General features: G+C 31.4%; 1 protein-coding gene across 1 annotated transcript in view; it reads left to right on the forward strand.

Annotated features, from left to right (window-relative positions):
• The window catches only part of DCAF10 (DDB1 and CUL4 associated factor 10), a 41,150-nt gene that overhangs the window by 2,237 nt on the left and 21,633 nt on the right, over positions 1 to 17,280 (forward strand). Inside the window, exon 2 of the mRNA XM_019729144.2 lies at positions 7,173 to 7,286. Coding sequence (XP_019584703.2) covers positions 7,173 to 7,286 — 114 coding nt within the window. The remainder of the gene's footprint in view (positions 1 to 7,172; positions 7,287 to 17,280) is intronic.

The raw sequence follows: 17,280 nt of genomic DNA on the forward strand, positions 1-17,280 counted from the left end.
GGTGGGATTTTAGGTAGAGGGTGAGAGGGATAGAATGAGTTATAAAGAAGGAATTCCTTTGCCAGTGATATTAGAATGAGGGATATATTACTGACAGTTCTTGTCTGAATCTGGACTATTTTCTCATAGAAACATTTTTGTAAAAAGTGGTTAGGTACTCTGATATTTAAAACAAAATAATTCAATAATTTTTAATTACCCAGCTAATATATACTCATTGTAGAAAACCTAGGCAATAAATGAATGAAAAGAAGCTAAACAAAACTTATGATCCCAAAGATTAATTGGATAGCCCAGAAAATTTTTTCTTTGTATATGTTGATTTTAATACAAACATGGAATCATGCTATTTTGAACATGGTAGCCTGCTTTTTCGATACAATATGTTATGAATTACCTATGTTAATATATTTCTGCAACATTTAAAATTTTTCACTAGTTTAAATAAAACCTCTATAAACAAATATTTTAGATTTATGTCCTTATGATAAATCCCTGAAATGAATTCAGGTTATGAAGATTTTGGATACCTATTATTAAATTGTCCTCTGTGAAGACTATACTAATTCTCATTCCTACCAGAGACATATGAAAGTGCTTGTCTCCTATACCCTTGCCAACATAGAACATTGCCATTCTTTTTCATCTATGTCAAGGTGATAGGTGAAAATAGTTCAGTGGCTTAAGTTTTTAGTATCTTGCTACATCTACTAATATACTCCAAATTTTTATAGCACTTAAAGTAATTTTTTAGAAAAAGTGACATATCTGTTAAGTGAGATAATTTCTCATATCCTTCAGTTATATATCAGTTAAATCAACTTACTGGGTGACATAACCATTGTCACAAGGACTTCTCAGTACAGAGAAGGAGAAGTAAAACTGAAGGTAAGAATTAAAATTATGAATTTAATAGAGACCAGACTAGAAAGAATTTGCCACTAAATAAGAAATGAAAGAATACATGAATTATAATTTCTAAAGAATTCCAAAAATGTTTTAAGCAGTAGCAATGTTGTTAAAATAAGTATATCACTTCCTAATATGACATTTTGAAAAAGGAAATTTGATAATGTTAATAGATAGATGATAATATGTGGGACTTTCTCAACCATTTCCTTTATGAGAACACATTAGGCCCTGCTGAAGAGAGAATTAGTGTGTTGAAGAATGGAAGTGAAGAAATTATCCAGAATACAGACGAGAGAGAGACTGAAAATACAAAGGTTTAATGACATGAAGCATAGAGAGAAAAACCATACCATATATTTGGTTACTTTCTGAAGAAAATGAGATAATAGGGCAAAAAACCTATTTGAAGAGATAAAAGCTGAGAACTTTCCAGAATTGAAAAAAAAAGCACTAAGCCATGACTTAATAAGCCCAACACTCCTCAAATAGGAGTCCTCCTTAGACATATAATGAAACTGAAGGAAAACAAATACAAAATCTTAAAAGCTAAAGAAAAAAGACCTTCAAAGAAGTAACTATGAGTATGATAGCCAATTAGTCAATAATAGTGTAAATCAGAAGACAATGGTGATTATTTTTAGTATGCTGGGGGGAAAAACTGCCAGTCTAGCTGTCTATACCCAGCAAAGATGGGTTCTTTGTTCTTCTCAAGAACAAAGATGAAATAAATACCTATTCACACAATCAAAGTTGAGTGAGAGAGTTTGCCACCAGACTTTCAATAATGGAATTCTAAGTTTAGAGAGAAGAAAATATTTTCAAATGGAAGGTTTGAGATGACAGAAGGAATGAAAAACAAAGAAAATGGAAAATATGTATGTAAAATTAATTTTGGGGGATTAACAGTGATGGAAATAAAATAGAAGACAACAATTGTATATAAATTACGAAGGGATGTTCTAAATTCCTTATGTTTTTTTGAGGGGGAATTATATATTAGCTGTAGGCTTTAATAAATTTGGTATGCATATTAAAATTTGCAAGGTAACTACCAAAAGACAAGAAAGAACATATCATTTCTAGACTAGTAGAGGGAAAATATGGAATAAAAAAAAATCCGAAAGAAAACAAGAAAGGGAAAGAAAAAATAGAAAAGATATAATAAATAAAAAGAACAAAGAATGGCTGAAAGTAAATCTATATATTACTAATTATAATAAATATAGAAGTACTAAATGTTCAAAAGGATAGAGAAAGATTATTCAAATGCATTTTAAATAAAATAAGGCTGGTGAGCAATATTAATGTCATACAAAATAGGCTTTAAGGCCAAAAATTACTAGATATGTTAATATAACGTCATTTCTTAATAAAAGCTCAAATCACTTGAAAGATAGAATAGTTATAAACTTGAATGAGTCTTTTATAGTTAAAAATATATATGTGTGTATGTGTATATATATATATGTGTGTATATATATATATATATATATATATATACATTATCAAAAATTGACAACTTCAAGGAGAAAACAGACAAATTTATTATAGGAGAAGATCTTCATACACATCATAGTGGACCTCAGTTAATCAAATATAAACAAGAAGGATACACAAGGTATAAACACTTAAATTCTTGCTCTAAAGGGCATATGTAGAATACTGTGTTCGGGCTTAATATTTAGCTAGTACACATTGGGTCATCTGTATCAGTTGTTAAAATATTGATATATGTCCTTAGTAGAAATAGGTAATTCTCCAAGCCCATTGAATTCCCTCCTAATGCTTCAGCGCCTTCCATGGGACCTCCCAGTATAACCCTTTATATAGCAACTAAAGAGTTAAGAACTGGCACAGCAAGCTGCGAACAAACATCTCACTGGAGAACTATAGCATCCATTCTAATTGCTCCTGACCCATGCTGGGTACCCTCCCTTCCACCACAACCACCACCACACACACACACACACACAATCCATAGGCAAATGCCCAGTGACCATTTGGCTTGTCTTAGTGTGGGGCTGCCTACCTTTCTCAGGCACTCTCCCACTTTCACATGGTCATTTGTGGGAACCGCAGCCTCTGGAGAGATCCAGAGAAATGAAGAGAACAGTCAGTGAGAGTAATAGCACTATTGCGACACTATCCAACATATTAACCCTTGGCATAGTATGCATGAGTAGAATTCTATCCTAATGGCAGGATAGAATCCACAGCAGATGAATGAGGCCTAAGAGGATTGTTTACAGTTGAGTGACTCCTGGGATGCAGATCCCTAATTTTTTCATTCCTATTGAATTTCACCTTTATTTAGTGGGACAAGTTTGCCAAAACCAACTGAATACCTGCCTCCTATGGACATTAATAACACTCATTTTATTAATGAAAATGACTGCCCACATAAATCCTCTCTGTACCAGACACATTTACTTGAGAGAAATGTGAAGTAGAAAGATCATCAATATACAAAGGATTTGTATCCTGGCTGATGTTCATAACTGCCATATTATCTCTCATCTGGGCTGAGGGATTAGGTTTGATATAATTAAATATGATATATCAATAAATTACTTTTGTGACTTAGTTATTAATATAATTGAATACATATTGAATATATAAAATGAACAAGCATTATAAAGGCTAAAAAATTCAGCAAAAGTTAAAAATTGAGGATTCAGCCCCATGAGCAATTGTTCATTATCAACTACAAATTATTTAATGACTACCTATTTAATGTGGAAATTCTTGGATGAGCTTTATGCAATTTCCTGTGTCCATGGTTCAGACAGGGGCATCTGGATCAAACAAGATTATGGCTACAATTTCCAAAAATTAATAAATGAATATTACTAGAATAATTTGCTGAACAATTTGAGTTATAATTAATATCATTTGCCAAGCATTTTTATAATCTATAGGTTAGTTTAAGAAAATGTTTTTTATTGTATCCATATGTTAATTTATATTATTGAATTTTTAACATTTTTAATACCACATTTGACTATAGAAGAAATGAAAATGGAAATTAGAAATATTTAGAACTAAATGATAATGGAAGTACCACATGTCTCAAAACTTGTGGAATATATATATATAAAAAAGTACCTCTGGAAAATTATAGTCTTTAATAAACTGAAAAGGAAGACAAGGAAAATTAATGAGCTAAATATCCATCTCAAGAAAAAGAACGGTGAAGATAGCTGCAAATAATAACAAAGTAAATCTGAAGAAAGGAGAAGGAAGGAAATTCAGTAACAGAGTAGAATTAGTGAAATTTTAAAATTCAATAGAAATACCCAACAGAGAGCCAAATTTTTTTTTGAAAAGGCAAATAAAATTGAAAAACACTCACTGATCAAGAGAATGCCCAAATAAACAATATTGAGAATCACAAGGGGGATATAACTTCAGATGCAAAAGGTAGAGATTGTAGCTTTCCAAAAGTAGCAAAGTAGGTGGTTTAGACCAACCCTCAGAATAATTAGAAAAACTAGAGAAAATACAAAATATTTAATATAAGATATAAACAGCTTATTTTGAAGGGATTGGAGAATTAAGGCAATGAGGAAATTACAAAGCCAAGATCTGCAAAAGGAAGGAAGCCAAAGATGTGAGCTCACTATTTTAACCAAATGAATCTAGCAATATGGTAGAAATGAAAGATTGATTTGACATTAGAAAATAAATTAATGTATTCACTACATTAACATCTTAAAGGGAAAATATAAGATAATTTCAATAAGTGGTAGAAAGTGTTTTTATACAATTCAACATATATTAATGAGAAAAGAAATTTAGCAAATTTGTAGTAGAAGAGAACTTCCTTAATTCAATAACAGAATCTACCAAAATTAAAATTAAAAATCCTCCAGGAAACATTGTACTTAATGATGAAATGGTGAATGTATTCTTGAAGATCAGGAACAAGACAAGAGTGCCTGCTAAATTAACATTTCTATTCAACATTGCATTGAAAGTCCTAGCCAGTGCGGCAAGAAAAAAAAAAGTATTAAAAAAGAAAAAAGCAATTTTCTGTAGATGTGATTATCGACAAAGAAAACCTATAAAGTATTAAAATAGCAATAATGATGGACAAATATTTTAAAAATCAGTTGAATTTCTACACCAGCAACAAACAGCAATATTTTTAAAAGACATTTACAAAAGCGTCAAAAAAAGGTCAAGTGCTCAGGAATAAATGTAACAAGAGATAGGCATGAGTCATATGGAGAATCTCCATGGTAATTGGAGATATACCATGTTCATGGATTGGAAGACTCCATATTGTAAAGATGTCAGTTCTATGCACACTTTCTGTAGATTTATAACAATCTCAATTAAAATCCACATCTGGATTTGTGTTTGTGTGTGTGTGTTTGTGTACATAATTTGATAAGTTGATCCTAAATGTGTAAGGATGTTCAAAGGTCCAAGAATTGCTAAGATACTCTTGCTAAGAAAACCTTGAGTATGTGGGAAGGTATGTATATTACTGATGGAATGATACAATATTGTATGATATAAATTCTACCAAATTAATTTGTAAAGTCAGGGCATCTCAATAAAAATACCAATAAGATGTTTTAGTAGGACCTGACACGCTATATCTAAAGTTCACTTGGAAGAGAAAACGTGATACTAGCCTCCAAAAAATGTTTATAAAGCAATGAGGGTATCTTGCCTTGCCACATATTAAATACACTATAAACCTGTTGGAAATTAAAATAGTGTGGTGGTGTTGCATAGAATAGATTATATAGAGTACAAAAACAAAAATTATATATGTAAAGATTGGTGTTTCAAAACAATGAGAAAAGTGTAAGCTTTGATATTGGGACAAATGATGCACATTTTAAAAGTACAAAGCATGCCATATACAAAAATAGGTTGTAATTGGATTAAAACAAAACAATAACTATCTGTTTTATAGATCTCCTATTTACAATGTTTAAGGTTAAGACTTCCAGATTCATTGATTCATTTACTTTTATGCACAGAAAGGAGAAAAGTTCATTCCATGACTCTTTTAACTAACAAAAAGAAATGGCTATTTATACATCTTCTAAAATTATAGATATTAATTGGAATATTTTTTACTCATGATGATCAAGTAGCACAAAAATCCTTCAGATTTATTAAACTTTTGAAGTCTAGATATCTCAAAAAAGGATTTATGCAGACACCCTTTAAAGGACAACTTCATGATTACTAAATATGGAAAAGATTTCAATTTAGCAGATATTTTATCCCTCTCCCACTTTATCTAAAAAGTTTATTCTGAATAGAAACGTTTGACTATTTAAAATTCTATTTTATGCACTTTCATCTTAAGTGTACAAAATTCCATTTGTTATTAGAACTATAAATTGGGAGGATCTACAGTTTCAGAGTCAGAATTTCATTTACTAGATCTGAATCTGAAAGAGCAATGCCCACAGAAAATTAGACTTAATCAAAGACAATAGATTTTCAGAAATCAAAATGGGGCTTTTAAAAGGTTTATGAATATATATATCTTTGTAATAGGGAAGGGTTAAAACAAGAGACAATACTAAAAAAAAACAAAAGAAAAGATTGTTTGACTATATCTAACTGATATATGCCGACCTTTTTCAGTTTATCTTAATAGATACTGATAAAGAAATACATAATTTTGTTGCATATGATTTTTTTCCCCTAAGCTGCCTCATCTATACATGTTTCTCTGCAACACCTTTTCTCATTTAAAAGTATGTTTGGGAATTCTTTCATATTATATCAGTATAAAGCTATCTCTTTTTAAATGTTGCACCATATTGCAAAGTGTTATGTACCATGGCTTATACAATCGTTCCTTCTTTCATGTACATTTAGGTTTCTTTCAATTTCTCCTTACAATGAAGCATTTATTTATTTATTTATTTATTTATTTATTTATTTATTTATTTATTTATATATCCTTCTTTGTACATATGAATGATTGTCTCTAGATTCATTTCCCAGAAAAAATTGCTGAGTCTAAAGATATGCACATTTAAAATTTTGATAGATACTTGTACTTTCCAAACATAAGCTGTACCAGTTTATACTCCACCATAATATATGAGAGTACCATTTTCTAATACTGCCAATGGTAGATAGTGTCAGCATTTTAAATATTTGTTACTAACATGGGCAAAAGAAGTTATTCACTTATAGCTTGTGTAATTATAAATAGATGAATATCAACAACCAGAGAATGCTAGAAAACTAAACAAGAGAAATGTGTCATTTGCTTTCAGGTCAGTGCTGACAGTTGCTTGCGAACAGACTGAAGTTCTGCTTTTTGACCCTATATCATCAAAGCACATAAAAACACTTTCTGAAGCTCATGAAGACTGTGTAAATAATATCAGGTTAGTATTACAGTGAAAAGTGAACTTTATTAGTGTGACCCAAAATAATTCTGTTTTAGAAGTTCATGAAAATTTGCAATGCCTTGTCCAACAGTGCTAGATGAACACATTTGTGATTTATGACTCTTATCCCTTGTGCAACTTATCCCTTTCATTATAAAACTTACCGTTAACTATTTTGGATTGGAATCTTTCTGAAATGCATTTTTCACTTTCATATGATTTTCTTTTTATATATCAGGGTCATTATGAACCTCAGCCAGTATTAATGATAGTCCTGTAATGCCTTTGGACGAATGATCCGTGTAGAATTATGGCAGTCCCATTATTTAGCCTGTCTCATCACCTCCCCCCACCCACCGAAATCCAAACTACTGAGGGGAAAAAGCACATAAACACAGAGAACGTCTTTATAGCATGTTAGAAGCTTTTAAAATTCTCAATAATGTGGGAAGTAGATAACAGTTGAACAGCTTGGTGGATTAATATGCAGTCATTAAAATGATGGTCACAGAGACTACTTCTCAACATGGACAAATGCTTTGAATAATAGAGGTTAAAAATCATGATAAAAATTGTACCAATATGACATGATGCAGAAGGAAAAAGATTAGAAGGAAATATTTTTAAATGCTAATAGTGGATGAGTTGGAATAGATGGAGTATAAGTAATTTTCTATTTTCTAAATTTTATGTAAAGATTATATTACTTTTATAATGATTACTTTTAATGTTCAAAAAAAAGAAATGTGGAAATTACTTCTAGTCAAGGTGACATAGTGAGTTTTAATGTAGCCCCTATGTTTCAAATACATGGAACAAAAGACTAAATAGCACAAAAGATATAGCCAAGCTCTGATACAACAATAAACATCTTTGTGGGCCTGAAGTGGAACACAGACCCAAAGTTGTTAGGAAGGTTTAAATCACAAGCCCACTAGGTTTCAGTATGGCACTGATATGTAGTTGTTTGGCTCCTGTCAGGAATCAAAAATGCTGAAGTGCTTCATGTGAGGCAGAAACCAGAGCCAGACTACTACGTGAAGCCAGGGGTTTGGGTGAAATGTCTGTCCCATTTGTGCAAGTCTGAAAAACAGAAAAAGCTATTTACTACCTGGGGCTATAGGTTTTAGCTGATAAAGACAATTCCTCGTGACCAGCAACTGATGAAGCCATTGCTGAGTCTGTGATTGAATGTATATATGTGATAGTTCCAATATTATCATGAAACTGGAGGGCTTAATGTCCTTATAAGGTCTAGTTGTGGATTAGGGGTCCAGAAATCCAAGTGGGGACAACTATAAAAGCATTAAATAAGAAGAGAAAGCGAAAAAACAAAAATCTTTCCTACTCAGAATGAGCCTATAACCGAAATTCAAAAACTCATGAAGACATCTAATATTAATGTCATAACAAAATCAACTAGAACAGACATTTTCTCTGGATGAAATTAATTTTATGGAGTAGTCCAACAAAGACTTTATTTTAAAAAATAAATTATTTTATTTATTTTTTTTTGACTAGGTAATACATGCACGTGGTACAAAATTCAAAGGTACAAAAGGGTAAACAGTGAAAAGTAAGTCTATCTCCCACCTCTGTCCCCTAGCCACCCAGTTCCCCTCCCCAGAGGCAACCACTATTACAAAGTTCTTGCTATCCTTTCTGAGATAGTTTGTGCATGTACAAGCATATATACACATATACATACCCTTTTATATAAATGGTAGCATTCTACACATACTATTATATACCTTGACTTGTTCACTTAATAATATATTTAGAAATCATTCCATATTAGTATCCATGGGATGATCTTTATTCTTTTTAACGGCTGCATAGTATTCCATTGATTAGAAAATCTTTAAAGCATTTTTAGGATGCTGAAAGAAATAAGTTAAGGGGTACTTTTGATTTAAAGAGAACTCAAAAATTATGAAATGAAAGAGATGAAACAAGAACAGGTTAATGTGGAGAAGAACCAACTAGAACTCTTGGAAATTAAAAATGTAATTGGTATATAAAAAACCTCATTAGATGGCATAAATTTACCCATTTATGTGTAAACCATAGATGATAGAATTAATGGGTGGGAAAATAGTATAAAAAAATTCATCCAGAACATAGAAAAAATATATAAATAGGAAAGAGTAGTTAAAAGACATAGAGGATTAATTGAGAGACTCCAACACATATATAACAATTACAAAAAAAGACGATGCAGATTATTGGAGAACTAATTTTTGAAGACAAAGGCTGAGAATTTTTAGCATTGAAGAAGGACTGGAATCCTATCAAAAGTAAACTCTAGAATGTCAAGTAGGTTAAATAAAGATAAATCCACATCTAAACATGTTGTGGTGAAACTCTAGACTATCAAAGATATAAAGAAAAATCTTAAAAACCATCAAAGTTAAAAAAAAAAAAGCCATCAAAGTTAGAAGCCAGATTACCTATAGAGGTATAATAATTAAACTAACAAAGATTTCTCATCAGCAACAGTTGATGCTAAGAGAAAATAATATCTTAAATACTAAGGCAATACCATATCATATCCAGGTAAACTGTTATTCCAGAAGAATTTTAATTAGATGAAATGATAAATGTTATTAATTATTAATAGCAGAAAGATAATTTAGGTTTTTTTTTGGGGGGTACATTTAACACAAAGTTAAAACTGAAATTCTAGATTAGCACTATCCAATAGAATTCTAGCCACATACGTAATTTTAAATTTTCTAGTGGTCACATTAAAGAAAAAAAAAAGTGAAACTAATTTTTAATAATATGTTTTATTTAACTCAGTATGTCTAAAATAGTATTTCAACATGTAATCAGTATAAAATTTATTGAGGTATTTTACTTTAATTTTTTCATGCTAAATCTTCAAAATCCAGTGTATATTTTATACTTTGAGCACATCTCAATTCAAAATGGCCACATATCAAGGATCAAAAGCTACATGTGGCTAATGGCCACCAAATTGGACAGTGTAGCTCTAGAAAGTAAGAACAAATAGGTTGTATGTACAGGGGAGTTTTGTTCAGTAGGAAGGTATAACATGTTAAAGGTCATGTTCAGGAGGAGGTAGAAATGTTAAGTAATTTCATACTTTCAGAACAATGTATAATTAAATATATAGTATGAAAAAACTAAAAGTAATTAAAATAATAGAAATATAGTTTATAGCTTCTAAACCAGCAGAAGATAGGGAAAAGAGAGTATTGAAAACTTGATCAGTTCACTAGAAGACAGGAAAGCTTAAAAAAAATAATAATAATAATAAAGCAAAGGAAAGGGATGATAAATAGAAAATAAGACGTAGAAATCGTTTCAAATATATGAGTAGTTTACAGTAAGTATAAAGGGATTGATCTTTGTTAAAAGACACAGAGACAGCAATTTGAATAAAAAACAAAATCATCTTATACTCTTTTATAGAGATACCAAAAATAAATCTGCCCAAAAATGGGAAAAGAAAACTGATATAGATTATCATTATTGGACAGATGGAAGACCAAAGGCTTTAATAAGGATAAAAATGCAATAGTACATATTAATGAAAGGAAAAGTCTGCCAAGAAGATGTATAATCATAAACTTGTATGCAACTTGAAATATACAAAGTGAAAATGGAATGAATGATAAGGAATTACAAGTCTATAATCATAGTGAAAGATTTTAATTCAGTTCCGTCCAGATCTAGTAAATCAAGCAGATAAAAATTAGGCTATAGATTTTTAAATATCCTGAACAACCTTTCTACTAAAACGAGAAATGCTAGATAAAATTTTAAGTAGTAATATATTTTTATGTATAGTGGAGCTGATAAGAAAGAAAGGAATCCTAGGACCAAAGATGAACTGGAAGTAGGAATGCAAGGATGTAAACAGGTATTCAGCTGTCTTTTATCGTGGAGGCATCGGCCAAATGCTAGTGTCCTTGAGCTTTTTTGATATGTATGATGATACAGAGGACAGGAGAGTTAATTCTAGGGCGAAGGTGAGGAGTCTAGTAGAAAAAACAGCATAAGGCTGGGACTCCAAAGTCCCAGCATAAAAGTGATCTAGAAATAAACCACCTTGTTCATCTACAATATGGCATTGGGTAGAGGGGTGTCAGAATATCTCCTCTGAACACTTGTCCCATTAGGGAGACCACCTCAGGGATGATGTAGATGCCTGATCACTGCACTGTACACCTGAAGCTGAACAGTAATGAATGCCAACTATAATTTTATATATATATATGTCTATACTTACAAGAAACGGAGTACAGCATTAGGAATAGAGACAGTGGAAATGTAATGGCTCTGTGCGATGTCAGAGGGATAGTGGATGGGGGGAGGGGGGTTCACACAGTGTGAGGGATATAAATGATAAACGTCTAAGTATTACTTTGTCTTGTGTACCTGAAACTAATAAAAAAAAATACACGTTAAAAAAGAAAAAAAAAAGAATATCTCCTCTGAATTTCTAACCATAAGCCAGTCTTCACGTGTGGGCCCTAAATTCATACTACCATATGCTCCAAAACCCTCCACTCAACAATTTTAAATTGGATCCAGGTTGGTAGTGCTGCCAGGTATCTGCAAAAACAAATGCAAATCTTCTCTGGAGGAGAAAACTCAGTATCATAAAGAAGTCAATTTTTCCCAAATTAGTTTATAAATTTAGTGTAGTTTTAATCAAAATATCAACAGGAGTATTTTTTTAACTTGATTTTAAAATTCATATTGAACAGCGAAGAGCCAAGAATATCTGAGAAAATTTTGAAGACTAAGATGGTAGGAGTACTCACCCTTCAAGATATGAAACGTAGTCTTAGAACAAAGACTAATTGACAGATGGAATGGAATAGAGCTTCCAGAAATTTAACATATGACAGGGGCATTACAAATCAGCGTGGGGGTGAGGAGTTGGAGAACAGAGAATTGGTTATAGATATATAGATATAGATATAATAAAGTTAGATTTCAATCTCATATGATAACTAGAAGTAGCTGCCAATTAAAGACCTAGTTATGAAAGCAAGTTTAAAGCTTTAGAAGAAATATAGAATATATTTATGTTCTAAGTATGAGAAAGGACTTCTTAAGACACAAAAATTGTAAACCGTTGTAATCATATTAGTGTGAGAAGATAAGCTATAGGCTGGTGGGAGAAGATATTTTCAATGTACATAACTAAAAAAAGTTTAGTATTCAGAATATATAAAACAATTACGAAAAAGAAAAAGACAATTACCTGGGAACAAAATAGGCAGAGAATCACATAAGAGAAACTAAAATGAGCAATAAATATGGAAAGATTTTCAAGCTTACTAGTTATCACGGAAATGCAAATAAAAATAACAATGAAGAAATGCTAAGTATTGGCAAAGATGTTGAGAAATAGAAATTCTTAGATATTATTGATGGAGTATAAATTGGTAAAATTATTTGAAGAGCAATTTAGCAATATTTTGTCAAACTGAAAATCAATTTTTTTTAAATAAAGCACATGTGAACAAGCTGAGGTGTAAAGAAGGTTCATTATAGCATTGATAGTAATAGAAGTTGAAAACAAATCTCCATCAAGAGGAAGTTGGATAAACTCTGGTATAGTCATACAATGGAATACTATACATCAGCTAAAATAAATGAACTGGAAGCTTCAGTATCTGAGATGCATCTCAGAAATTCAAGGTTGAGCTAGAAAAGCAAACTGTAGAATGAGCTGTACCATTTATATAAAGTTTGATACCATTTATATAAAGTGTGATACCATTTATATAAAGTTTGAAAATATCCAAAATAAGCTTGATGAGGGCATGTATTTTTCTGTTTGTTCTCTGCTGTATCTCCAGCACCTAGAAATGTGCCTAGCATATAATAGGTGCTCATTAAGTATTTACAGAATAAATTGAATGTAAAACAATATTATAAATTGTTTATGGGTACATGCTTATGAATTTATGCTATTAAAAACTTGCATGGGGAGTGATAAACAACAAATTTTGGATAGTGGTTCCCTCTGGAGAGGGAGGGAGGGGAATGGGATTGGGGAGGGATATACAGGGTACTTCAACTGTGTTTATGATGTTTAAAAAAAATCTGAACGATAACAAAATGTTAAAATTTGATAAAGCAGGGTGGTGGGTATCACAGGTATTTGTTATAGTCTTCATAATTTTCTCTCTGTTTCTAATATTTTACAATTTAAAATTTTAAAGATTTATGAGTTGTTTGCCCTACTCAAAATGACCTCTGACTAATCTGCTGTTAGAATTTGTGTTCCTTATCAATGTCAGCTCTCTTTTGCTGCTATCATGCCTGCCCTAGTACCCCACACCTCAAATTTGAATTTGCTTCTTATCTGTTGATTAGAAGAACAGAGTTTGAAGCTGTTGTAGAAGTACATATAACTTCAGAGTTTTGAGTAAGGATCTGAGGAGTCCTCTGGCATGAGCTTAAGTGTGTGTTACTTATTAATAGTACTAACTTCTATTTTTTGAGTGCTTACCATGTGACAAACCTTTTGTGAGGCACTTTTCATACATTATATTGTTTAATCCTCACGGTATCCTGATGTGAGACAAATACTGTACTCATTTTAAGGAATGAAGAAAACTGCAACTCAGATAAAGAGACTTGCCCAAGGTCTTACATATAGTAAGTGGTAGCTCAGCTTCAGTAAACCACCTCACTGTACTGTTCAGAGATATGGGCATGCAGTCCCTGGTTTGGTTCTCGATAGTCATTTTGCACATACTTAGTAATGACTTCCAGATTTTTTAGTTTTGAGGTTTGCTTATCTTGTAAAATAAAAATGTTGATAGTTGTGGAGAGTATTTTCTGTTGCTTCATGTTAGGGAAAATATGTAATTTTCATTTGTGAGGACTCTGTATGTAGATTTAATACTCCATTTAATAATCAAGGTCCCCCAATTATGAGGTTGTGGAGAGAACTGAGGTTATCATATTAACTTACTGATATGGCAGTGAAAAAATTAGTGCCCATTTAAATCTCCCAAGATCTACTATTCTCTCCCACTGTCTTTGTTGGTCTTTTCCTGATTATTATATTTCAAATAGCATAATGTAAATACAGTGTTTATCACTGGGAACACAAAATTTCTTGCTTTGCAAAAGATGTAGAATTTCACAAAATCCTGAGAGTGATGTTAAATAACTGGTCAATTACATATAAAATCATTGGCAAATGAGGATTTGATAGATTAGTTATCAATTAGAGAAAATGACAAATGATGACATGATAGAGACTTCAAAAAATTATATTCCTGGGTTTTGGCACCAAAAAAAAAAAAATTATGTGACTATCTCACAGGACTAAGGAAAGGCCCCTGGGAAAATTAAAAAGCCCTTGAATATTATACAGAAATGACCCTCTTTTTGATAATAGTATAAAACTCAAGTATGGAGTAAGGGTGCCATATTCTTCTGTCATAATTTCATTGGAAAGATTATGCAAAAAAACCCCAAACATTTAATTTATTCTTGCATGTAGTTAAATAAATGTAAAAAAAAGGTTTATTTTCATGATTTTTCGTTGTTGTTTTTTTAAGATAAATACTCAACAACACTTTCTTTTCCTTGTTCAACAAAATGTTCATCGCTATTTTAAGAAAATACAATTTCAATTGCTGTTATCCTTTACCAGTTATCTTCTAATAATGAAGACCTCAGTTTATCCAGATGCCAATTTACCCGGAGATGTTATAGTCATATGTTGGGGTTTGATGGGGACATATGGAGAAGTTCTATAATTCATAAACTCATAGATTTCATGTGTGTGAAGGACTATGGACTTAAAAATATTTTACAATTATTAACTGATTCGGCTAGACTGAGTTTTAATTTGAGAGAATTGGACCAGATCTCAAAGAACTTGTCTAAAATTTTCTATTCTCTGCCTCTGCTTTCTTGGGATAAGAACTGTAGGTGCTTTAACTGTTCCTAGTCTGCTTTCTTAATTTTCTACACTTTATCTACTCTCTTTACCAATGACTCTCTAACACCAAAAATTTTAACAGGTAATACTTTGAGGAAAAAATGAGATAACTAAAATCAAAATACTGAATTTTTCATTAAGGTAAACTGATTCAATTCAAAATTATTAGCTTTTGTTTTAAGATTATATTCTTTCTACTTGTTGGTGTTAAAATACACTTTCGTGTAACAATGGTAATTTTTCAATAGGCTTTTTGACAAAAATTTAAAAATTGGTTTCCTACTTTATTTTATTTTTTATCAAAATCCAAGTGTTTTGGAACCTAGCTACCTTGGAGATCTTTCTGAAACTTTTTAATCATGTCACTCTCTCACCTTAAACCCTTCAGGGTAGACCATTGTGGCCTACGGCAGTAGAATCCCACTGGGAATTTGAATCCATATGTGCATTAAGTATTTTCTCTAGACTAAACAAAATATGTTAGTTATATTTTTTCCTAAATTTTTCAAATGCATGAAGATGTTCTTATGATGATGATCAATTTATTTTAAAAGTTTGACTGACTTTCCAGTAGCCTTTTCTCATTGTGTATTTTTTGCATCATACAACTCCTGTCAGTTGTAGAAGTCATTGAAATATTTTTACTTTAGAAAGCTTCCTCAGTAAAGGTAAAACAATAAGGGGATAATGTATTTGACAATATAATAATTAAAATTTTGATATAATAAAAAAAATAAACCACACTGAAAAAAATATGTGTGGAAAATATATCAACAGACTGTATTTGAAAAACTGAGGTAATATTATCATTACTACAAAGAGATTTTATAACTCAGTAGTAAAAATAATACTGCAGTAGGAAAATCAGCAAAGAACATGAATAGCAATTCACACAAAAAAATATAAACTTCCAATTAATATGAAAAAGGTTCATCTTTACTAAAAATAAACGTTTCAACTTAAAACAAGATGATTTTTTTTCTAGCATTTAGCAGAATTAAAAAATATCTGTGTGGCAAGGGTTTGGAGAAATGGACACTCTCCTAATTGCTGGTGGAACTATATATTGGTATGTTCTTTTGAGGACAATTGGCTGTATGTATCAAAAGCCCTACATTTTTAAAACCCATTTTTACTTAGCAATACATTTTACTGGGACTATACTTAGAAAAAGCACTAGGGATGTGATTAATATTTGGCTGTTAGGATGTTCATCATAGTGTTTTATAATAGTGGAAAACTGGAAGCAACCTAAACATCTAACAATTGCATAGTCTAAAAAGAAAAAAGATTACAGTTCATTCATACAGTGAGTGCTACACAGCCATTAAGAATGATTTTGTCGATAAATCTTTAATGACATGGCAAAATATTTGTGAGATAATATTAGGTCTGAAATACAGGAATTAGGCTAAATATCAATAACAGTGGTTATTTTTGGTAGTGGATTATTTCTCCATTTCAAAAAATATTTTCAATGGGCCTGTGTTTATAATTAAGAAATAGTTATTAGGAATCATTATAGAAGAAATCTGTGATACATTCTCTACTTGTCTCTACTTTTCCATACACAGTACTCCCAACAGCCTCTCAGAGTACATTACCCCCTTACATGCCTCTGTGCCTTTGTTTACCCCTTGGTCACTTTAGGGAGTTCCTACTCACCTTTTAAAGTCAGTTTAAATGACACCACCATGAAGTCTTTCCTAATCACCTTCTTTCTTTGCTTATTCTGCACAATAATTATTTATATGTATTTATAGTGTCTTTTCACTAGGCAATGAACTCTTCCTATCTCATTCATTCATTTAATACATATTTGTGAGTGCTTATTATGTGCCTGGCACTGTGTGTTGGGTACCGCAGATCTAACCATGAACTATGCAGATGGGTCCCCCTGCCTTCAAGTTTATAGCCTAATAATGTACGCTGTAGTTTAAGTGCTACAATAGAGTGTAGAGTGTTTTAACAGATTAGAAGATTGGTAAGTCTACCCCAGGCTGGATAGAGAGGGAAGGCTTCCTGGAGGGAGTAGCTGAATAG

The sequence above is a fragment of the Rhinolophus sinicus genome, linkage group LG04 (genome assembly GCF_036562045.2).
Source record: "Rhinolophus sinicus isolate RSC01 linkage group LG04, ASM3656204v1, whole genome shotgun sequence".
Taxonomy (NCBI): domain Eukaryota; kingdom Metazoa; phylum Chordata; class Mammalia; order Chiroptera; family Rhinolophidae; genus Rhinolophus; species Rhinolophus sinicus.